The sequence below is a fragment of the Pyrgilauda ruficollis genome, unplaced genomic scaffold (assembly GCF_017590135.1).
Source record: "Pyrgilauda ruficollis isolate IOZ18807 unplaced genomic scaffold, ASM1759013v1 scaffold64, whole genome shotgun sequence".
Classification (NCBI taxonomy): Eukaryota; Metazoa; Chordata; class Aves; order Passeriformes; family Passeridae; genus Pyrgilauda; species Pyrgilauda ruficollis.
The window spans coordinates 2,221,677-2,243,175 of NW_024528155.1; the positions used below are offsets into that span (position 1 = coordinate 2,221,677).

At 38.2% G+C, this 21,499-nt stretch overlaps 1 protein-coding gene across 3 annotated transcripts in view; it reads right to left on the bottom strand.

Moving 5' to 3' along the window:
• Nucleotides 1-21,499, bottom strand: part of ZNF608 (zinc finger protein 608) — an 83,926-nt gene that overhangs the window by 62,082 nt on the left and 345 nt on the right. For 2 of the 3 annotated variants that reach the window (XM_041484185.1, XM_041484187.1), the window contains exon 2: nt 18,321-19,367. In XM_041484185.1, coding sequence (XP_041340119.1) covers nt 18,321-19,205 — 885 coding nt within the window. In that variant the 5' untranslated portion in view covers nt 19,206-19,367. Of the gene's footprint in view, nt 1-18,320; nt 19,368-20,312; nt 20,406-21,499 lie in introns of those variants that run through there. The other variant, XM_041484186.1, reaches the window with a different exon arrangement.

The following is a 21,499-nucleotide window of genomic DNA, read 5'->3' on the forward strand; positions in this document are numbered from 1 at the left end:
CTAGATTAACCACAGATTTTGCAGGCAAACCAGAGACAGCCTCCCTTTCTCTATGGTCAAGATTCGCAGGCACACCCATCCCACGAAAATCTTTCCTGCAATTATGCACACTTCTTTAAGCTTAGTTTTATGGAAGTAACTGTGGCTCTCAGCACAATACATGGAGTATAAAACAACTCTCTGGATCTTTAATTAGGCTAGACAAAGGAGAATCGTCTGGAAGCTACTGTCATTACTAGGATTGTTTGCCCCACACATTAAATACCTTTGTCTCTACAACTACTTAAAGCGCATTTCTCAGATCAGGTTAATCAAGCTAGCCCTCCACTGCCCTGTAAATGGCATCTATCACCATCCTAGTAATTCCGACATATCTGTACGTACAAATTAGGACGAGGAAGCTCTGGAAGAAATGGGGCTGGTGCCACTTTGCGTAGTTAAGAGTTAACTGTAACCAGAGGTTAACTGTAACCAGGAAGGAAAGATAACGTTTTGATTTCAGCCATCAGTACTTACACAGTCAATACACATCTCTTGTGTCTCTTAGGCTTCTCTTGATGAAAGTAGCTTGAAATCCAAGTAATTACACACATAAACATCTATATGGAAATGCTGGCATACTGAAGAAAAAACTAACTCTTGAACAATTAGTGCCATAGCCTTTTCTGCACTGTGAAAACACATCTAAGAGGAAGGAACTTACAAATGTTTGCTGATTTATAATCGTTACTGAGAAGCTACATTTCAGCATTAAACACAGAACCACCAATAGTATCTGGCCTAGGCCACAGAGAGAAATCAGGCAAGAGTCACTTTTGTGCTACAAGATGGGCAATACAGCCAGTGGAGAGACTTTCTTTCCCTTGAGAAAGGCTTACACTCACTTGCTTCCTATTCCTTTACAAAGAGGTGATTTTTAACTTCCTCATCACTGACTATCTTATGGAAAGCTACCCAACATGTATTAAATGCAGAGGAAAAGAATGTCACACCTGGAGCCTTGCAGTTCTTTGCGCTAGTAACTGTATGCTTACCTATTTCCATAGGTTATCATAAATTAATTCATTGGGTACACAAGACCATCAACAGACCAACGAAGGAGCAACAGACTGTTAAATGTAAAGATGAGACTGTTCCTATCTCAAGCCAGCTACAGCAAATGTTTTCCAGAGTCTGGTGGTATGAAAACAGTGGCCAGAAAACAAAAACAAAACAAAACCACAACAACAAAGACCCAAACAGCAACCAAAAAACCCCAAAACAACAACCAAACAACAACAAAAAAATCCCAAACTCCTCATGACCAGATGTTCAATCTCCACCCCCTGAAGAACTTAAGTGTGAATTTTCATCTGAGCTTCATTTATATCAAATGATTCAAGTGATTCAGTTCCAGCTTCAACTATTATGTCCAAAAAATTTGTCCTTCTAGCCATCTGTGATATTCTTCCTAGTTATATCTAGCACACCCAGCCATCAGACAGCCAGGTAAGAATTTCAAATGTTGCTAAAGAGGTGGTGCTACAGAAATGGAGAGTTCCAAAGCAGGACAGCAAACAGAGACAGGGATTTCAGCAATTAGGTTTCTACAAGCATGTCCCTGCAGGTTAATGAAAGCTTTTAAAAAAGGAAAGCCCTGACAAAATGTTCCAGATACACAGCTTACCCGTGAGACTTCTGTACATTTTTGTGGCTTCACAACACATTTTCCTATTAATTGGGAAATACTTTTCTCAGTAGCCAGCTGATAAGTTCACAGAAACTACAGGGGAGACAGACAGAGTACCACATGGAACCAGAGACTTGACTTCATATACAGCCTGTCAAATGAACAGGGGAGTCTTCAGAAAACTTTTCTTCTTACATTCCACCTCTTCTACTAACACTACATGTAGAATAAGATGAGATAAATATTAAAAGGCACTACAATGTACAAGGAACAAAAGTATCCCACAAATTCAAGAAAAAGTCCAAATAATCATTCATCTTGTGGGAAAGAGAAGCAAGAATTATACATAAAGTAGTGATGGCTTTCATGAAGAAAGCACACAATGTAACGCTTACTTTTTTAATAAATTGCTCTGTTTATCCAGGAGATTCCAAACCTCAGTCTAAAAGCCGAAATAATCTCAATAGATTTAGGTTGCAGTTATATATCCTTTAACAGCTGAGGTTAACAGAAGTGAAGGTATCAAAGCTAGGTACTCATCACCAGCCCCACTACACCTATTCTGGAGATCACTGCCTTTCCCTTCACGTTGTCTGCGTACCCTCCCCTTTCACCCTAGTCAACGTGGACACGAGATTAGAAAAAGCACACTACTGTGGATCACCCGGACCTTTTCTCGAAGCAGGCTAGGGATGTTCCACCTTGTAGAAATACTCCTCAGTGGAGTATTGGTAGTATTCTGGGAAGATGCTGTTAGAACCCCACATGGGATTACAGCTCAAGTTTCATTTTCAGAAACCTAACAAAACTGTTCCACTGATACCTGCAGGCTGAGGCATGATCTGGTCATCAGCTTCCAGTTTAGTCCTGGCACTGATCCATTCCTATCCATGCCACAGATACAGCTTCACTGCTTAACCAGATGCAAAACGAAGGTACAGCCAAGACCTGTGCATACACTCTTGCATGAGCACTGTGCAAAACCTTTTACGGGAGAACTGAGCAAAACCATGACTTTTTGTGTCCAGAACTGAAGAAAACAAGATTTACCATAGATAGCCCACTTTGACAGAGGAAAAGGCAACTGAAGAACTTCTGTAGTGCTGTAAGAGGAGTTAGTCTTGAATATACTGGTTCCTCTAAGTGCAGCCTAACTTAGACCAAACCAAAGGAAATAAGTTTTCCTACTCTAAAGACATGTAATGATGCTTTGCTCTCACCCTAAACCAACAAATGCAGTCATTCAACTCTAAAGTGGCTATAGGTTTGATTTTAAATAAAGCCACAATTTAAAAGGAGATTAATTTGACCTCTAAGTAATATTTCCTCTCTGCTCATAGCCTGGTCTGTTAGCAAAAGCTTTACAAATATAGTAACGATTAAATAAATTAGCCTAATTACTTGACAAACCTGGTATACTGACTTGAAACTTCCACATCAAGTAACCTTCTCTAAGTCAAAACACTGAAAATACTGAAAGTACAGGAATGAACAACTGAAGCGTCACACTCCTTATCCGCGGAGCTAATTTTTATTCACAAAAGCAAACACAGTGACTTATTGTGTAACAATGGCAAGCCAAACAGGACAGAGAAAACTCTGCTCTGGCTTCCACACCTAAACTTAGCAAAGGCTTGTTCCCTACAAAATACAGAAATCTGATAGTGCAAATTACACCACTCACTGCCTATTCAATTTTGAAAGCAATACTGCATTAGCATGGCTCTTCCAGAAAGAATTAAAAGTTGATAAACATAATTATAAGAAAGATGAGCTCTTATGACACCATAAATATTATCCAGAGCTATTGTTATCCTAATGAGCTAAAGTATTGGCAACTCCTTTTTACCAACCCCTTGACTTTCAGTACAAGAACAACAATAACAGAAAAATTAAAACAAATTTCTGTCACATTTCTCCAAATCCTAACATTAAATGATTTCTTTGTCTAATTGTTGATTTAGAATGCAAATTTCCTTTTGAATTTACTGAGACTCGCATTTAGGACAACATTGCTTAATCATTGGTTTTTACCCTGCCAAGGATACAAACAAGTTTCTTAAGTCTATCAAGTACTTGGTATGATACTACTGATAAAGAAAAATATGGTCCTACTTCACTACATTGATCAAAAATTAAAGACTTACCCTGGAGTGAATTTGTCTACTGGTAATTAAGCCTTGCATACAAACACACAAAAAAAAAGGTGTCATTTCGTTTTCAAAATTTATGAAACTTTATTTGCTATCTCAATGTTATAATTTTTAACTTGCAGTCTGAAGACCAATAGTGTACCTATTAGAAGCAATAATAGCAAAGAAAATTATATATGTGGTCCTACCACATATACAAAATTGCTACCATTTTGCCTTAAATTTTCCTACAGAAAATTTCTTATTACAAACTGGTTTTATAGTTCTGCCAGTCATATTATACAGGTTTTAAAGTACAATGTGAACAAAATCACAATACCATGCACATAATGTAAAGTGCTTTAATAGTGACTAACAACACTGCTTTCAATCACTTCAAATATGTCAATGCTCATTTTACCAAACAGCTATCAGATAACAGCCTGGTTTAATGTTCCCACAGACACAGTCATTTCAGAGCCTAGGGAGTATCCAGAGGGGCAGAAACATAAACAAATATGTTTATAATTAATATATTGCATATAAAAGACACAATTCTTACATAACCTCCACAGTAGCATTCTTCTCGCAGAGATGTCAATGCTCACGTTGCTGCTCATTTTAAAGCAATCGGCTTCTATGCCTAAAGATGGGATGGGTGAAGTGGCCTGTTACTAGGGAATGCACTAGGAGCACTTTTCTGTGCACTACCTCTCATTCTTGTGATCAGGAAATGCAACTGAAGCTAAACCTGAAGCAAGAAACGCTATTAAGAATACCTTCCTGGAGGTTGCTACTTAGTAGACTCTAGTTTGAGGGAGATATATTCTTAGTAGAACAACTACTGGCAACACACTCTGCATTTGTTTATACCTAAGCAGAGTGCAACATTTTGCATCACGTCAGTGAATTTCAATCAAGCAATATGTAAAGAAACAAGGCACAGCATTGCCAAGCACTTAAAATGTCACACCTGAAGCCCATTAACTTTTTCCTTGTCCCCATACAAAAATTACAGAGTATAATTACACAATAAAAACTCTCCTGTTCTTATACTGGATTTCAAATAAGAACTGAAAAGATTTTTTTTTCATGCATCTTTTGATTTTTCTTTACATAAACTTGCCACTAGCCAAAGGAAAAAAATGTCAATTTTATTATAAATTAAGTCAAACTAAAAATGTATTTTATTACTAGAGATGGCCAGACACAACTTATCAAACTCAGCTATATCTACTATTTTTCCCATGCAATTTACTACAGCCGTTGAAGACAGAAAATTGAATAGTTGTTTTACATAGGCCAAACATATTCTTCAGATGGTTTATAATCTGATCAAATCAAAGCCTATTTCCACGCAAATAATCATGACTTGTTTTCTGAAAAAGCTTTGATGACCAAGATACTGACAGCAGGGATATTATGTAAAATAAAATGTTTTGTTTTCTATGACCTATGGACCTATTTCCTTATTTTAATTCTGTACATGCATTTTCACAGCAGTGACAAAGAGAAGAAGTCATAGAAAATTAAACTCAGAAAGTAAGAATTTTGAAAGGCTGTAAATTACTGAAAAAGTGAATTTTTACTGAAGAAGCTTAAACAACATTTACTGCAGAGGTTACTCCATTTCTGCTATAATGCTTTCTTGGCTTTGATCTTTAAACCAATGACTCATGAAAATGATATCTTCAAATTTACAGGCCACCAGTAAGTGGGTCTTTTAAAAAATGTTGTACAACAATAAAACAGGAACCACAAGCACTTCTTAACCATTTGAACTGTCAACTAATTAATTATGATACTGAAACAAAGGCCTATTTTAAAACCTTGCTCTTAAAAAGGAGAGAGGAGAAAAAGCATGACAGGAAAAAAAAAAAAAAAAAAAAAAAAAGGGGGATATCCGTTCTAGTGAGCAAACCAAACTGCATATTGGGGAGAGAAGTTCAAGAAAATGTATTATGTTTGCTCAAATTAACAGAAGCATTTCTCCCCACGCCATTCAAAAGGAAAACAAAATAGGGCAGCTCTCTTGCCACAGACTGGTGCCCCTTAGCTGGAAGCAGCTCCAGTTGTCAGGTTCCTGTCAGCACGTAAGTGCACCAACACTTCCCTTCTCCCACTCTTTTGTTCCTACTTAATATGTGTGGTTTGTTCAGCAGTCTTTGCTGTTAAACAATTCATTTTTTTTCCTTGCCTCCTCTCCTTCAGGAGGAGGCAAAAATAGCAGGACTTAGGCACAAAATATAAAGCTCATTTCCTGTACCTTAGTGCCTCATTCTTTCACCTCCTTGTCCATAGGATTTAGCTACCAAATAGGTCTTAATCTGTAAACAAATGATTTGCTCTACAATTAAACCATTCACTTCTTTTTCTTTTGCCTCCCTCTCTTTCTTTGGCTGCTTGGCTGCTGTCCAACGTGGAGGCTCATAGGTTCTTCTATTATTTAGTGCTGGTTAAAAGGCAATAAGCTCATTCAGAGTTTATAAAACTATAAGCTATCAACAAAAGCATTTAATGCTTCTCTGAAGCACTGTGATTTTTGCCTGAAAAATTAATAATGTGTGGTTGCATGTTTATATGTGTGTACACACATGTGGATGATGTGTGGGGGTGTTTTTTTAATGTACTGGCCTGGTTATTCACTCGGCATGTCCTTAAAAAGTCAGTTATTGTAAGCTACAATTTCATATATTTCACTCGAATTTTAATTGACTGTGTACTTTTTTATCAACAGCTGACAATGACAGGAACTGTGATTCACCATGGCTACAACCTGGTTCACAAAACTGAACCTCAAATACTTTGATGTTGTATGAGAAAAACAAATGCCATGCTACTGTGGTATTTCACAATGTTTGCAAATATAGTTTCTTTATAGAACGATGTTGTGAATCACAGGAGTCTACTAGAGTAAGTGAAACCTTCAGGGAAGTAAGTAACATGTTAGCTTTTTAATCTCTGCAGTTAAAAGTCACTGATGGCTCAAGAGAAAATAACATCGAGATAATTTTCTTTTACTTCTATTTTTAAGTTTTTGTTCTTTCTGGAAAATACATTCTCAGGGATTAAAACCAGATCCCATCATGTATATATTTGCCTTCATGGAGATGTTTCTATATACAACACAGGATTAGCAGGCTACTGCCTCAACGTGGGACAGTAAAGACAATTAAATATTTTTTTAAAACTTGTCTGTAAGTTTTTAATACTTAATACTTTAAATAAGAAAAGTATTCTAAGTGGATAGATAAATTTACAGGTGTAAATCTCATTTAGAAATGACAGGTACTTAGCCATTTCAATTTCAGCAATATACTTCCAATGAAATTCTGCAAGCCTATTTAAAGTCTATTACAGCTGCTGACATCAATCTGCCAGGCTTTAGAGTGCTAATCTCCACTAAAGATTTTCACCTACAAGTTTGGCTACTGGTATATTTGAATTAAATACTCAGTGTTTCTCTGTATAGGCAACTACAGACATGAGGCATTAGAGTTGGATGGGCAATAAGGCAGAATTGACACAGAGCACCTAATACTAGTATTGCCTGAATAAGGAATGAAGTTCCGACTCCCCTTAGATTCCAGTCCTCTCCTCAGTGTTTTAGTCCTGATTTCCACACTTTGCACTCAAAATCTCACTTCTTCCCCACTGAATATAACATATTCCTACTGTAGCTACTCATAGGAGAATGAACACTGCAGAAAAACCCTTTTAATTTAAGGTATCTATTTCAAATGTACACCCATGCACTCATGCATACACAAGCACAGGTCCATACAAAAGGACACACAAAAAGATTTTAATGAGCTGTACCTATTAAGACCCACCAGAGATCAAATAAGTCTCCGTTCCTCCCCCCAACCAAATGACAACTTCTGAAGTTGCTGATAAGAGGTGGCAGCCAGACAGGTGTCAGGTGTGCACGCTCATCCTGAAACTACTTAGAGGTTCCAAAAAATTTTTTGCTAACCCTACAGAAAAGAAATGCCTCTTATCCTGAACTGACACAACAATCAAATCTATATTAAAATGTTAATAATGTGTATTGTTAACTTGTTCATCGCAACACAAGGTACCCTCAATAATTACCAACCAGTTAAAAAGGGTTTGTGAAAATTAAGCAGTAAGAGGCATTTGAAACCTTTAAGAAATATTTCACTTGAGAAAAAATATAAATCTTGGATGTAGTTTGAATGCAGTTGGCAACTTTTCCACCTAGAGTAAATCTGACGGCTCAAAAATAAATATTCAAGAGCATTAATTTGTTTCTAGATGTGTGCGTGCAAGTAAAACAGCAGCCATAATGTGGAAATTTGAGTCACATTTTGCAACTAATTGGAAGCAGATTAGAATTCTGCCTCAGGGGAACATTGTCAAACTAGAAGCTGGAGCAAATGAAGAAAGAGGTGAAAGCATCGTGAAGAGCTGACAGATTTACAGTGCTCAAGGCAATAAACGGGTACTAGATGAAAATGAATGTGCTTCACTGTACTGCATGCAGTTTTCAGTCATATCTCAACAATAAGAGCATACAGCCATGAAACAATTATTTTCAGAGAGATGGTGAAGGAAGGAGCAAGAATGAACAAAACACTACTCAGGTGGTGTGCAAAAAAAGCCTATAAATCATACAGTGGCTCAGGTTGTTACAAGAATAATATAATTGGTCATAGTAGGTCCTGTTCTGCAACCTGGACTCATCTCAAGTAAGGGATTACAGAGACATAACACAAGGAACTACTTACTTGAGTTGAAAAAGGACAGTAAGCCTTTGCTCAGTGTGAATAAGAGGCAAAACATTAAGCTCTTAGGGAAAAAAAAAAAAAAAACACACAGATTTTACATTTTTAAAGCTAAGAAAAACACAGAACCCTGCAGACAGATAAATCAGAGGCAGAAGGGGAAAAGCCTTTTTAGGGGATGATTAGGAAAGGTTGGAGGAGATCATAAAATGAAAATAAAGTGCAGAGGCTAATGTACCAATGCTGTAATGGAAACAGCTGCTAGCTTTCTCCTTCAGTGCTTGGCATCCATTGCAGCGTCACAGGAAAGACTGTTAAAAGATCTGGACATGAAATGTAAATAAAACTTTAGCCAAAACTCAGTTGCTGTATTTATAAAACAGTAGCAGCTCTTTTTTGTTGTGTATGTACGTACATGTATGTGTGTGTGTGTGTGTATATATATACACACACACACCTCCAGCATATATGTGAATATCTATATTGATATATGTATATATGTATGCACGTATGTGTTTGCATAACTCTCTTTAAACAGCAACTACTAACATTATTACATAATATTGCACCTTACTATTGGCTGAAGTGGATAAGAACATCAATTTTTGTTTTCAGTAAAACTGGGTGTGGAACAAGCACCCTCATTTTTCTCAAAATGCAGCAGTATTTTTCCTTCAAATTCCAGAACTTCAGTGCAATACAACATACAGTGCCTAACATTAAACCCGGAGCAAATTAAATATCAAAACTTTATGTCAAATATGTTCATTATATCCATAAATACTCCTGGAACATTAGATCCTTGTAGTCAGGGCAAGCTAACTAAACAAATGCCTCAACATTTACTAAATCACATTTAAAACTCCTACCAGCAAAACAAAGTTCAATGAAGTAACCAGGACCATTTCTAATTGTATTTGCTTCTAACTATTACCTTTTGTTGAAGAGATACAGATCTAGTTTCATTTCCCTCCTTCAAAAAGAAAGAATTGGCAAGAACATGAAACCCTGAAACATGCAAATACTGCCATTACTTCACTGCTACAAGCCTATAATAAAGCACAGATTTGATAGTACTATCCGTGTAGTGTGGCGAACCGCACTCAAATAAACAGTTCTCCATGAAGAATGAAAACCCAAAGACTAAACCCTTCCAATTCAAACAGTATTGTTGCTTTTAACATAAGCCATCCACAGAAATCAGCCAAGGAGGTGACAGGAAATCCAAAAATAATTTGGTTTGGCCTCGTGCACTGTGAGAAAGGAGACTGCAGTTTGCTTTTCACTCTTCTTACTGGTTGAGGGAAGTGGTGAAAACTATGAAGGCTATGCTTATGTAGCAAGCAACAATGGTACCCACAGACCTATTTCTACCAGAGTTCAGCACAGCATCACTGAAATTCATCAATAAAGGTGGCATTTGAATAGCATGAACTTGTGTTGCAGGGCGGTGGGCTTAACAAAACCCCTGAATTAATTCAATGGATAATGCAAATGACTAAATGTGTGCAAAATCAAACTGTCTAGTGAACACAGTTAAAGAGGCCAGATGTGCCTCAAAATTTCCTGGGAAACACAGCCTAAACTTGGCACTTTCTTTTATCAGAATGAAGAAAGCAAGCTCTCAGAGTTTACCAAAGTGTGACCAATTGGAGCTTAGTCTTCTGTTGCCAATTGAAGAATGTAAAAAAAAAAAAAAAAAAAAAAAAAAAGCTAGTTTCTGAGGGCAAACGACAAACATATACTTTTTATATTCCAGTGCCACATGATAAAAAACAGAATCAAGCTGACTGGTAGAAATTCGACTGGCAACCAAAGACCAACCTATTATTTCAAACTGTTATGGGAAAGCAATAAAATTGCTACCAGGTCTCCTCATGTTACTCTTCAATAAAAAGAAGCCATCAGGGAAATAAGAGGAAAAGAAAACACATCAAAACCTCTAAAGTTTCTTTAAGTAAAAGTACACTTCTGTGTGTTATGCCATCTGCTTCTTGGTTAACATGACAAGACAACTCAACAACTAGAATGCTAGTGTTTTGAAAACACCAAGCAACCACAATCACTGGATTTTACTTTGCTCTTTTGACTGCAAAAACTTCATTCACATGCCAGTATTGGCATATGCTTCGAACATCCTCATGAGGTAATTTTCCTTCCAGAATTATTTGGTGGAGTTTCTCTGGAGACAAACACCTCAAGCTGTGTTTGTGCACAAAAGTGAGATTTCAGCTAGGAAGAATCAGAAGCTGTGAGAAGATAAAGGAGTCAAAAGTTTGGTATTTTTTTCTGAAGATCGGCTGGCGAAAATTTATCATAAAGGACATACAATTGAATGTAGCACAATTAGACTTCAAAGTTAGTGAAACAAAGAGCTTCACATTTAATTCCTAATAGTATTACAGGCAGAATCTAGAGAAGTTGATCCTTTCACCTTGAGATTTAGCAGTATTTGTCAACTTACCATAAAAGCAGACATATTATAAATCTCTGTCACTAAATGCAACTTTCTTACTTGCAGTGTTGGCTTAAGATCTCAGAAAATTTAATCAACACCATAGTGGCCCTAGAGCTGGAAAACCTATCTATACAGACATGATTCCTACACCATTGCATGCAACTTGCCCTGTACGCTCACTTGAGCTGTTTAATCAAGTAGTGTTACGCATATATATATATATATATATATATATATATAATGGAAGCATACATTGCGGCCGGTGTCAGAGCAAACCACCTATTCCACCCCTTGATGTTTCTCTCAGCTTTTCCAAAAAAGAAAAAAAAAAATTACAAAGAACCTGCTTGTCAGTCAAGTTGCTCTGAATAGTTTTACAACCTTTCATTCAAATGTAAAGGCTTTGTTCCAATTGCCAAGACCATTTTGTAAGAGTTAAAAGAGAAAGTGCAACAGAGAGTGCTTACTGAAATACTACCGCACAACCAAAAGTCATTCTCTGACCTTCCTCTTTGTCCAAATGGCTACTCATTGCATTCAGTAAATTGTGGTATCAAATTAAGAATGTAATAATAAATTTTAAAATCGTGATTTTAAATCTCATTTAAGAAAAACCCTCAAATCAAGCTATAACAACTAGTAATTATATTTATTAAAATTATCACATTTCAAACTTATTTTTAAGCAAATTACGAAATGATAGATTGTGTTATTGTTCACTCTGGTGAAAGGCTGCTCTGAAAAAAGCTGCACTGGGCGGAAATATTGTTACAAAAAAAGAAAAAGAAAGAGGTTTATGAAACAGAATATATATGTATACGAACTTTTCTGATTTTTTAGAAAGGTATTTACTTTTTGCAATTATGACATCATCAGAAATTTTAACAAAAGACTGTTTTGCTGTCTTTCACCCAACAGGAAATGTTATGTACAGACCATGTTCGTTTTTTTGTTTTTTTAATCCATATATATTCTGTGATTATTAAGAAATAAAAATAGTTCCTTGATATGTAAGCACAGTAAAACAAACTCTAGTTTTTAGCAAAAAATATGGCCAGCACCTCTGTTGAAGACAATCCACAGATCCACAGGTGTGAGCCTACATGAGGACTTAGGGCAAGATGTATTTCTGTTGTAAAACATAAAGCACACTCAAGAAGTCAGAAAATCTCCAGCCATTCAGAGAACATAGCAATATATCACCATGTGAATTAGAACATGATATAAGTACAATATAAAGCCGGTACAATGTTAAGAATACTATAAAAATAATAACTTGGTTGTTGGATCATTTGTACAAAGTATCTTAGCTCAGACCACAGTAGACTGGTTACATTCAGCAATTCCAACTGTATATCATGCAACAAATCTGGAACGTGCACTCAAAAAGTGAATTCATTCTTTGAGAAATACGGATCATGCGGCATTAACACAAAACAGCCTAAACTGCTGCAGAAGAAATCCAACCTTTTTCAAGGGTGGGTGACAGAAATCCAAAATACAAGTACATCCTTATCCAAAATGGAAGTAAAGGTGAAGGATAGCTGAAATGTTAGTACTTCTGCAACGATACTCCTGATGGGAAACATGCTCAATATCACATGTATCAGTAAGAGTGTAAGAGGTGAAGAAACACAGGAGTTTTTTATTCTTTTAGAAATGCAAATAGCATGGATAACACAGGGCACATAAAGGGGAACCTGCATTCGACGTGCAAAGGATGTGTCCATTTAACAGAAAGCAGACCCCAGGCCCTCCCACTAATGTCAGTACTATGGAGATAACACATTTCTTATACGGTGGAGAAAAAAAAAAAAGGCACTAGTTTGAGCACGCAAAAAACCCTGCAGATTTCAGATTTGTGATTTACGTTGTTGTCGATAAAATAGCTTTCCAATTATTAAGGAATGCATTCTGTGTTAATGATCACAACCAGGGGTCCAAGCTTTACTCTTTTGTCAGAACTACAGCAGATCCTCCCCGCAGCTTCACCATTAACATGTCTGTTTCCTGTCAGACTACTCAGAGATAATGTCATTTATCTCAGGGCGGCACAAGACCAGTCATTAGCTTCAGTAAAAGACCTCAAACAAAGGCCGGATGACGTTTTATCCAGGGCTCATAGGCTGCAGCCAAGAATCTCATTGCCTAACAGTTTAGAACAAGTTATCTTTAAAAGCGTGATTTTGTCCCTATCAAGAATTCTAGAACAGTTCTCTGAAGAGCAGTAAAGTCTGCATGGAAAAATTTAGTCAATGGTTTTATCATATGCAATTAGGTGCTTGATAGGAGTTTGCTAAAGTTATCCTTTGAGTGACTGGGGGTTTTTTTTGGTTGTTGTTGTTGTTGGGGGGGTTGTGGGGATTTTTTCCCATTCGTTTTACTTCGTAAGGAAAGACAGAGTAAATCAGGTTCTACCTCAATAGCAAGACCTTTGAAGAACTGACCCTTATTGTGTTTGCCTGCAGGAGGTGATTCACTATTATAAATTCTTCAATGACTGAGCTTCTGGAAATCTCTAAATGAAAGTGGAACTGGTTAACTGTATGTACGAACATGTGTTTTCACAGTCTCTCCTGTATTATTGCATTTCAGAAAGTTTCTATAAAGTGCCAGGTGAACTTTTTAAAATAATGATAATAATAATTAAAAAAAGAAAGAGAGTCGGAAAAATACGAGCAAATCTCAGCTTTTCAATTCCTGAGCTTATGCTGAAAACTAGAAACAGATGGTACTTTCCATGTTACTTGAATCTGGTTATTGAACACCTCTATGGTTACGGGAGATTTTGCTTAGCACTTTTAACATACATTTCATTTATTGGACTATAAAATGCTACTTTGGAAAAACAAGTCTTTATATAGCTATAATTAAAACAGTCTTGCAGGAAAGCCCTTTAACATAGAGAACACGGTTAACCTCATGACATCTGGACAATCAGTCCTTTCCTCTTTACTGGGTATTTAAGAAGTTATTAAAATTGTAAAATTACTAATGCCCAAAGTGAAATATTTTCCCGTAGTTCTGAATATGGTTATCAGCTTACCTACTTTGTTTGATAGATGCTCTAGACCAGCCTCCATTGTGCTACACTAACTCTTGCTTTGCACAGGAATTCAATAGAAGATCTGGTCATACATATTGGCAGAGGTCAGCAGGTTCACACGGAAAGCTTTCCTCGGCCAAAGGGCAACACCTCTTCACCCAGCTCAAAAAGCACTGTCACACTACTAGACAGCACTACAGAACTTTAAGAACCTTGAGCGGTGCTTATTGTTAGACACCCATACTTATCAATGTTTTTAACAGCTAAATCCCTTATGTAGCTTTCAAAACAGTTTGCTGTCAAACAACAATAGACTTTGTTCTTTAATTACAGCAAGTGACCTCCCTGCCCTTTTATTTCACAGTGAATAAACTACACACAAGGCCAGCAAGAAAAGTACATGAAGAGCATATCTCCATAACATCATTAATCAAAGCATGTACTTAAATGATTTACATCAATGGGTAAAATTCACCCAGAGATTCCTGACGGCATAAAAAACACTATCAAATCCTAACACTAAAACACAACAAGGAAAGTGAAGATAAAATAAATAATACTAACCAACACGCTAATTTGCTAAAGACGACTTTCGAATGTGAAATGCAATCTTAAGGAGAAGCATTAAGCTAAAAAAAGAGAAAAATTCCATCCTGGAGTATCACTAGACATTTAGAATTGTAACTAAACCCTTCTGATTACAGCTTTGGATCTACAGCATTAATTTCATGTAAACATACTGTTTTTCACATACTAAATGAAGTTTTCCCATATCTCAGAGTAAATCATGACTGAATGAATTCCAAAATCTCCTCACAATGCATACAAAGCAAATTTTGTAGCTATTCTGAACACTTCAATGAAACAGCTGTTAAAAAACAAAACAAAAAAAAAAAGCTTAGCTGGAACAGATGAAGGGTTCATGCTGACAAACAGTCAGTAACTGTGCTAAAAACAGTATGGATAAGAAATGGAAAATGGAGACAGGTTTTAACACCAAAAATCTTAGGAGTGGTTAGCCTACCTGTCAAAGCTACTTATTCAGACATGTCACTGTTGGCTTAGCCATAAAATGGACTGCACAAATATAGCTCAAACATCTTAGAATTACAGCACACTTTGACTTTATCCACATATTAGGGGAGTGGCGACTTTTACAACATACTTGCGGTTTCTGCATAAAAGAGCCAGCAGAACACAGTCATTGATTTAATTAGGCTTCGTAAGATCCAATTTATCATGTTTTACATGACTTTCTGCAGCAAGGAAACATAATAAATAGACTAAAAATAGAATTGAAGCATGCTGTGAAAGCTAAACAGTGACTACAACTCCTGGGAATCTGCTCCAAGCTTTTCACAAATAGTAAACAAATGCAGTATTATATTCCATACCACGTATAAAAACATGTAGATTTTTAATCAGCAGTCACGAACTCATCTGATTCTAAAAGGAAACTTCCAAATTCATGAGGCATATCTTGCACAACAGTAAGATAACTGAACATTGATTTCAACATGCAGGCTGAAAATTATGTATTTATCTACAGATACAAGTTGCTTTGTGCAAGTATGGCATATATGTTCTAGCATATAAACAGTCAAAGCAATAACACTTCAACGATCTAAAGCCTTTAAAGAATTCTTTCCAATAACGATTAATCATTTGGAGAGAGAAAGAAAAAAAAAAAAAAAAAAAAAAAAAAAAAAAAAAAAAAAAAAAAAAAAAAAAAAAATAAAAAAAAAAAAAAAAAGCAGAACAACAAACATAAAACACTCAAATGTTAATAATGTTGCCACCGGCTGGACCTAAAATATCAACCAGTATCAGCAACAAGCAACATTATTATTATTAATATAAAAGGCAACATTCTTGGCTCAGAAAAACGCTAAGGGACTTTACTTAAGATAGCAAGCAAGCACACCATTGTGCCAGACAATGGCCAAGGCTGCACGACTCTGGTGTGCAGAGCCTGTATTAAAGTCGGTGTGTGCCAACAGCAGCGGCTGTTGCTGGAAATGCAAGCTCCAGACCTCCTCCTGGAGCGACATCTACAACACACAGAGTGTGCCACTGACGCTGAACTCCTCCATACGTGTTTGCTCTGAATTTGCATGCCATCCCATTTACATTGCACATAAGATTACTCGCACGTATATAGATTCTTCATACAATTTCCTGTGTGACTAGAGAGTTGAAAGAACACAAAAACGGGAGAAACCACACCACCCTCTAATCTCCGTTGCCATGGCAGCAGCCTTTGAGATACTGAAATGTTCAGATTGCCAGCTAAACAAAATTGTTGAATGTGAACATTTGGCTGAGAGATTAAAAGGCTAAGGGGGTTGCAAAAGGGCAGTACCTCCCACATTCCAGGCAGCCACTGAATCCAATCAAATGGCTCTGACTCTTTAACCACAGCCATTGTGAAGACCGGATTAGGGCAATTTATCTAGATAGTTAAAACAGATTAGAGAACTGCAATTTGAAGACTATTGGCAACAGAAGTAAATGCCTACTGTACTAAGATAATAAAGAGACCATGAGATTTTTGGACACCTTTCTGCCGTGAACAGCACTTTTCATAAATCAAAATGCAAACATATACACGTGAATTACACAGCAATCTGGTTTTCTCATCTGCATTTAGACAAGGTCATAAGGCTCATTCAAATTCAACCATAGATATGCTATCTTAAAAGCAATAATATGCATACAATATGAAATTTAATTTGTTCCTTGCCTTGAACAGAATCCCTTGGAATTATATTCCAGTACTAACAAATATCTGCTAGCACAAACACCCAAATCTAATCCTCCAGGCGACTTAGTATTACAAAAACTTCACGACTGAAATACAAAAAGCTGGTAGCCAGTCATGAGAAGACATAACTCCCCACTCCCTGAGACCTTCAGCTCTGCCAGACACTTGCAGACCATACAGTTAACACTGACCCGAAAGTCTCCCCACTGCTGAATGTTCACTCAGGGAAGTTGTAAAAGCAGGTAATTTAGGACAAACAGCTGACAATACAGTCACAATATTAAAACCCTGAGATTGTTCATTTGGAAGATGTTGGTCTGCTTTATTTTTCAGGCAGAGCAGGTTCTCTTTGTTTAACAACCTGTAGCATTTTCCATACTTGTAATCCTGGGCCAACACTCACCCTCTGGACCCCCAGAAGATGGCTTCTGCCCTAGGGACAGAACTCCCATCAACACCAGAACATCCTTGAACCAGCAGTTGACAAAAGACAACAATGTCTCACTCCACCTTTCCCAAATAATAGAGTAGCAGCCGTCTATTCATACAGAAAGCATCCAAAATAGAAAGGAATAAAACCACACACTCCCATCCCATCTGATTTCTTTCACACATTTCAACCACTCAACAAACAAGCACTTCAAATCCAAGAGCCAGCATGGCTCAGAGAGGAAAACTCCTCCAGACAGGAGACAAACTGCTCCACTCTGTTCCAAAAGCTGTTTTGCACACAAGACTCTCAGCACAAGGTGCATTTCCCTCCTCCCAGCATCCTCCTTCCAGGAAGACAAGAGGCACTGCCTGTCTGCTGGCTCCTTCCTCCCAGTTGCCACACCAGCTTCTGGGGCCTCTGGGCTACAGTGTCACAGAAGCCCCCAACACAATAAGCATCCTGCGCCTCCACGAAGCACAACGGCAGAGCCCCAGTCTCTGCCCACAGCGCCTGTTTCCTCCCCAAGCACAATCTCAGCTCTAGGCAGAGGGTCAGAGAAAGGGAGAGGGGTTCCTTTAGACTTTGGGAGAGGAATGGCCATGAATGCCTGCTGATGTTGTGGAAGAGTCAGCACATACAAGACCTGCTGCGCCTGGAGCCTGAGCTGTGCAGCCCCAGCCTGTGAACACATGCCATCCCACTGGTACTGCTGCTCTCTGCTAAAATTGGGGACAGCTCAGTCAGGGTCATCTCTGCGTTTCTCCTTCTGGGCAAGTGCAATTAAAACGAACAGACAAAACAGAGACATTCTCCAGGTCTGAAGACAGGAGAGGAAATCACAAGTAAGAGCAGCACACTGGAAACATGGTATCTTCCTCATAGGGAACAGGTCTCTGGGTTGGTTTTGGTTTTTTTGTTTTTTTTTTTTAAGGGAAGGAGGAAGGACATACGCATGTCACAAACACAGCAGAGAGGACAGAGGAGCCAGACATACAGTCATGGGACACTCATGGGACACTTATTATAGACATGGGGAAACACAGAAGAGGTGGAGAGGAGCTTTGTCCTACCTTTTCTGTTTTCAATTTCTTGATTCGCCTGTGGCTCTCCTCCTCCTCCTCTTCCTTCTTTACCAAAACAGAGTTCCCCATTAACCCTGAATCCGGGGTACTTTTGCTCACATCCCCCACAGCAGAGGAGGTGCAGTGGAACGGGCTGCTGCTTCCACCACTGCCTCCCTTGGCCCCGAAGCCATAGAGGTGCCCAGAGGGAATTTGGCTATTGCCACCCCCACTGCCATTGGGGTGGCCCTGCTGCAGGTCATGCTGCTTGTCCTTCCTGGATTTTCCTGCATCCTTATCCCGCTTGGAGCCTCTGCTGCCTGGGGCTTTACCTGGTTTCTCCTCTTTGTTTTTCCCACAAGAGGCAACGGTGGTGGTGTTGCTGGTGTTATTGTTATTGCCGTTTGGGTTACTGCTCACACTTTGACCCAGTGCTGAATTCATGCCAGTTGCCTCTCCAGGGCGCCCTTGGACTTCCTGCCTTTTGCCAGCACTGCTGATCTCAGGAATCCCATACAAGGCAGCAGAAGGGAGAGATTTATTAGCATCCTTAGAAGTTTTACTCCTTTTCACTTTTGATTTGCTAGTCTCTTTGTGAGAGGAATTCCCCTGGGGAGCAGAGGGCTGAACAGAAGCGAATTTTAGGCCATCAGCTAAGGCTGAGGTAGCATTAACCCCACTGGAAGCCAGACCCCCGCAATCCTTGGAGCTGGTGTTGCTGCTGCTGGTGGTATTAGAATTATTCATCTCAAATTTCTGTCTGTCCTTCTCTAAGTCGGCGTCCAAATCGATTATTAAATTCCCAACACCGATTTCCCAATCATCGCCACTGTCATAAGTGTCAACTGCGTTTGGATCCACACCTTTTCCTGCAGTGGAAGTGTTCAATGACATCCTGAAGATAAGATCTCTAGAGTAAAAATCCGATGAACTTTTCTTTGGAGATGTGGGGACATTCGTTTATCTCCGTTGGGCTCTCTCTTAAGTTCAACTCTTCTTGTCTTCCTCCCCTAGGTGTGTCTAGGCTCACAACCTGCAGTCCACATCCACGTTGTCCTGTGAGGAGGGAAATAGTCAAGTATTTCTTGTCTGGGTGTTACCATGATATAACGTCACTCAATAAAGAGGGGGCAAGGTAGGGGGGAGCAAAAACATTAAGCATTGCCACGTTCTTAAATTTGTTAAGCCAGAGACAGTGGCTGTGGTGTTTTTATAATGAGCACTTCTAATCTAGTTGTATACCAACATCCACAACCTCTCTTTAATAGCCATGTCCATAAAAAAGAAGAAAAAAAAAAAAAAAAGAAGAAAAAAAATTAGCTACATGATTTAAATCCACAAAGTTCAGGAAATACAGTCAGAGAAGTGGTGCCTAGCTGTTGGAGCACATGTTGTAATCTAACCCCTTGGACCACCACCTAGGCACGAAAAGGAGAAAAGGAAGGACACGGATTCACTCTTCAGTGCATTCCATGGATTTTGTGGCTTTAAACCAGACCCTTGAAGTTTGTGACTCTCCAGTATTATCTTTTACCCCCTCCTTTCCACTTAATCTCTTGGGGGGTGGGGGAGGAGAGTGCTAAGGGAAGTGGGAAACCTCATTTTCCCTGCCACAATGCACCTTCTGTTAAAAACAACAACCTACAAACTAAAATGTTTACCTGAAAATATTAAAATCCATAGGCTAAAATATAAAAAAAAAGTGATAAGAAATTTAAAAAATATCATTTCTCTTAAAAAATATCCTTAAGATAACAGTTCTAAAAGCAGCTCTAATGTATTCCTAGGTCACACAATTGTTAGGTCTGTTAAATATAGTATTACTGACTGTACAGGAAACTGATTAAGACATACACTTTAAGTGATCTGCACCAAGGTGGCCTCAGTGACCGCAAATGAGTGTGTGTTTGACAAAGCTTAGTTAAAACGATTTTTAAAGGGATGTCTCCCTTTTACCGTCGACTGCCGAAATATTTATACATATATACGCATAATGCTTACCTTTAATCCTTTATCATTTTTAATTAAACCAGCAAATCAAAATGCTGTTCCCACTCGTCTCAGCAACAACTCTGTGCCTCATTTTACTTAAAGAGCAAGTGATCAAGAAGTAGAAAGCAACTATCATCTCAGCCAGTATAAATCGGTCAATAACATATCTCCCCCTACTTTGGCACACGGATCAGAAGTCCTTTTTTTTTTTTTTTGTCTGTTTGTTTGGCTAGGTTTTTTTTCGTCCTTGCTTAAAGAAAGAGAAGCAAAAAAAGAAAGAAAGAAAAAAAAAAAAAAAAAGCTGTGCCTCGCAACTTTACGAGCTGGGAGGTAATATTTCACATTCAGAAGTGAAGCATCAAGGACCAGATTTTTGTTTGTTTGCTTTTCCTGAATAAGCACCGAGAGGTAATAATCACCACAGTAATACTAAAAAGAAAAAACAGGAAAAAAAAAAAAAAAAAAAAAAAAGGAAAAAAAAAAAAAAAAAAAAAAAAAAAAAAAAAAAAAAAAAAAAAAAAAAAAAAAAAAAAAAAAAAAAAAAAAAAAAAACAGAGAAAGAAAAAATGTTTTCCCAACTTCACACTCCGTCTTCAGCCCCGGACCCGGGAGCCATCCCGATCAGTAAGTAATGATCCCACGAAACAAACCTACAGGCGCCCGGGTGTTACAAGACAGAATGTGCTAACATCGGGATAAATTAGTGAAAGGGAGGAAGGAAAAAAAGAAGAAAGGACTGAAAATCTGGGCTGGATTCCGCCTGTTAGTTGGGAAGTGGCATTTTTTTCGCCCGTCCTGACAGATCTGATTTCTTGAAGTAACTTGAGGGGAAACGGGCGGGGGAGGCGGGGAACCCAAAAAACAAACCACCAGCATAGGCACGTATCAGTTTCGAATGGCTGTCTCGGGGGCAAAAAAAATAATAACAGCGAAAAACCCGTGAGCTTGTGCTAGTCAGTCATGCGGTAAGTAATTCAGTAATTAGAGTCCGAGGAGATAAAGCAGACGACCTTTTTGTCAGGACAGATCGCTCCCACCTTATTGTCTCAGCAAACCTCGCAGTCTACCGTTATCACCCCCTCCCCCTTCCCTATGCCTCCCTCCCCCCTCCCCAAGTCAGACGGTCTCGGAGCTTTAGCTTAGTATTTTTAATTAGCCGGCGATGGGAAGCTAAAAGCCGTAATGAATTGCCGGTG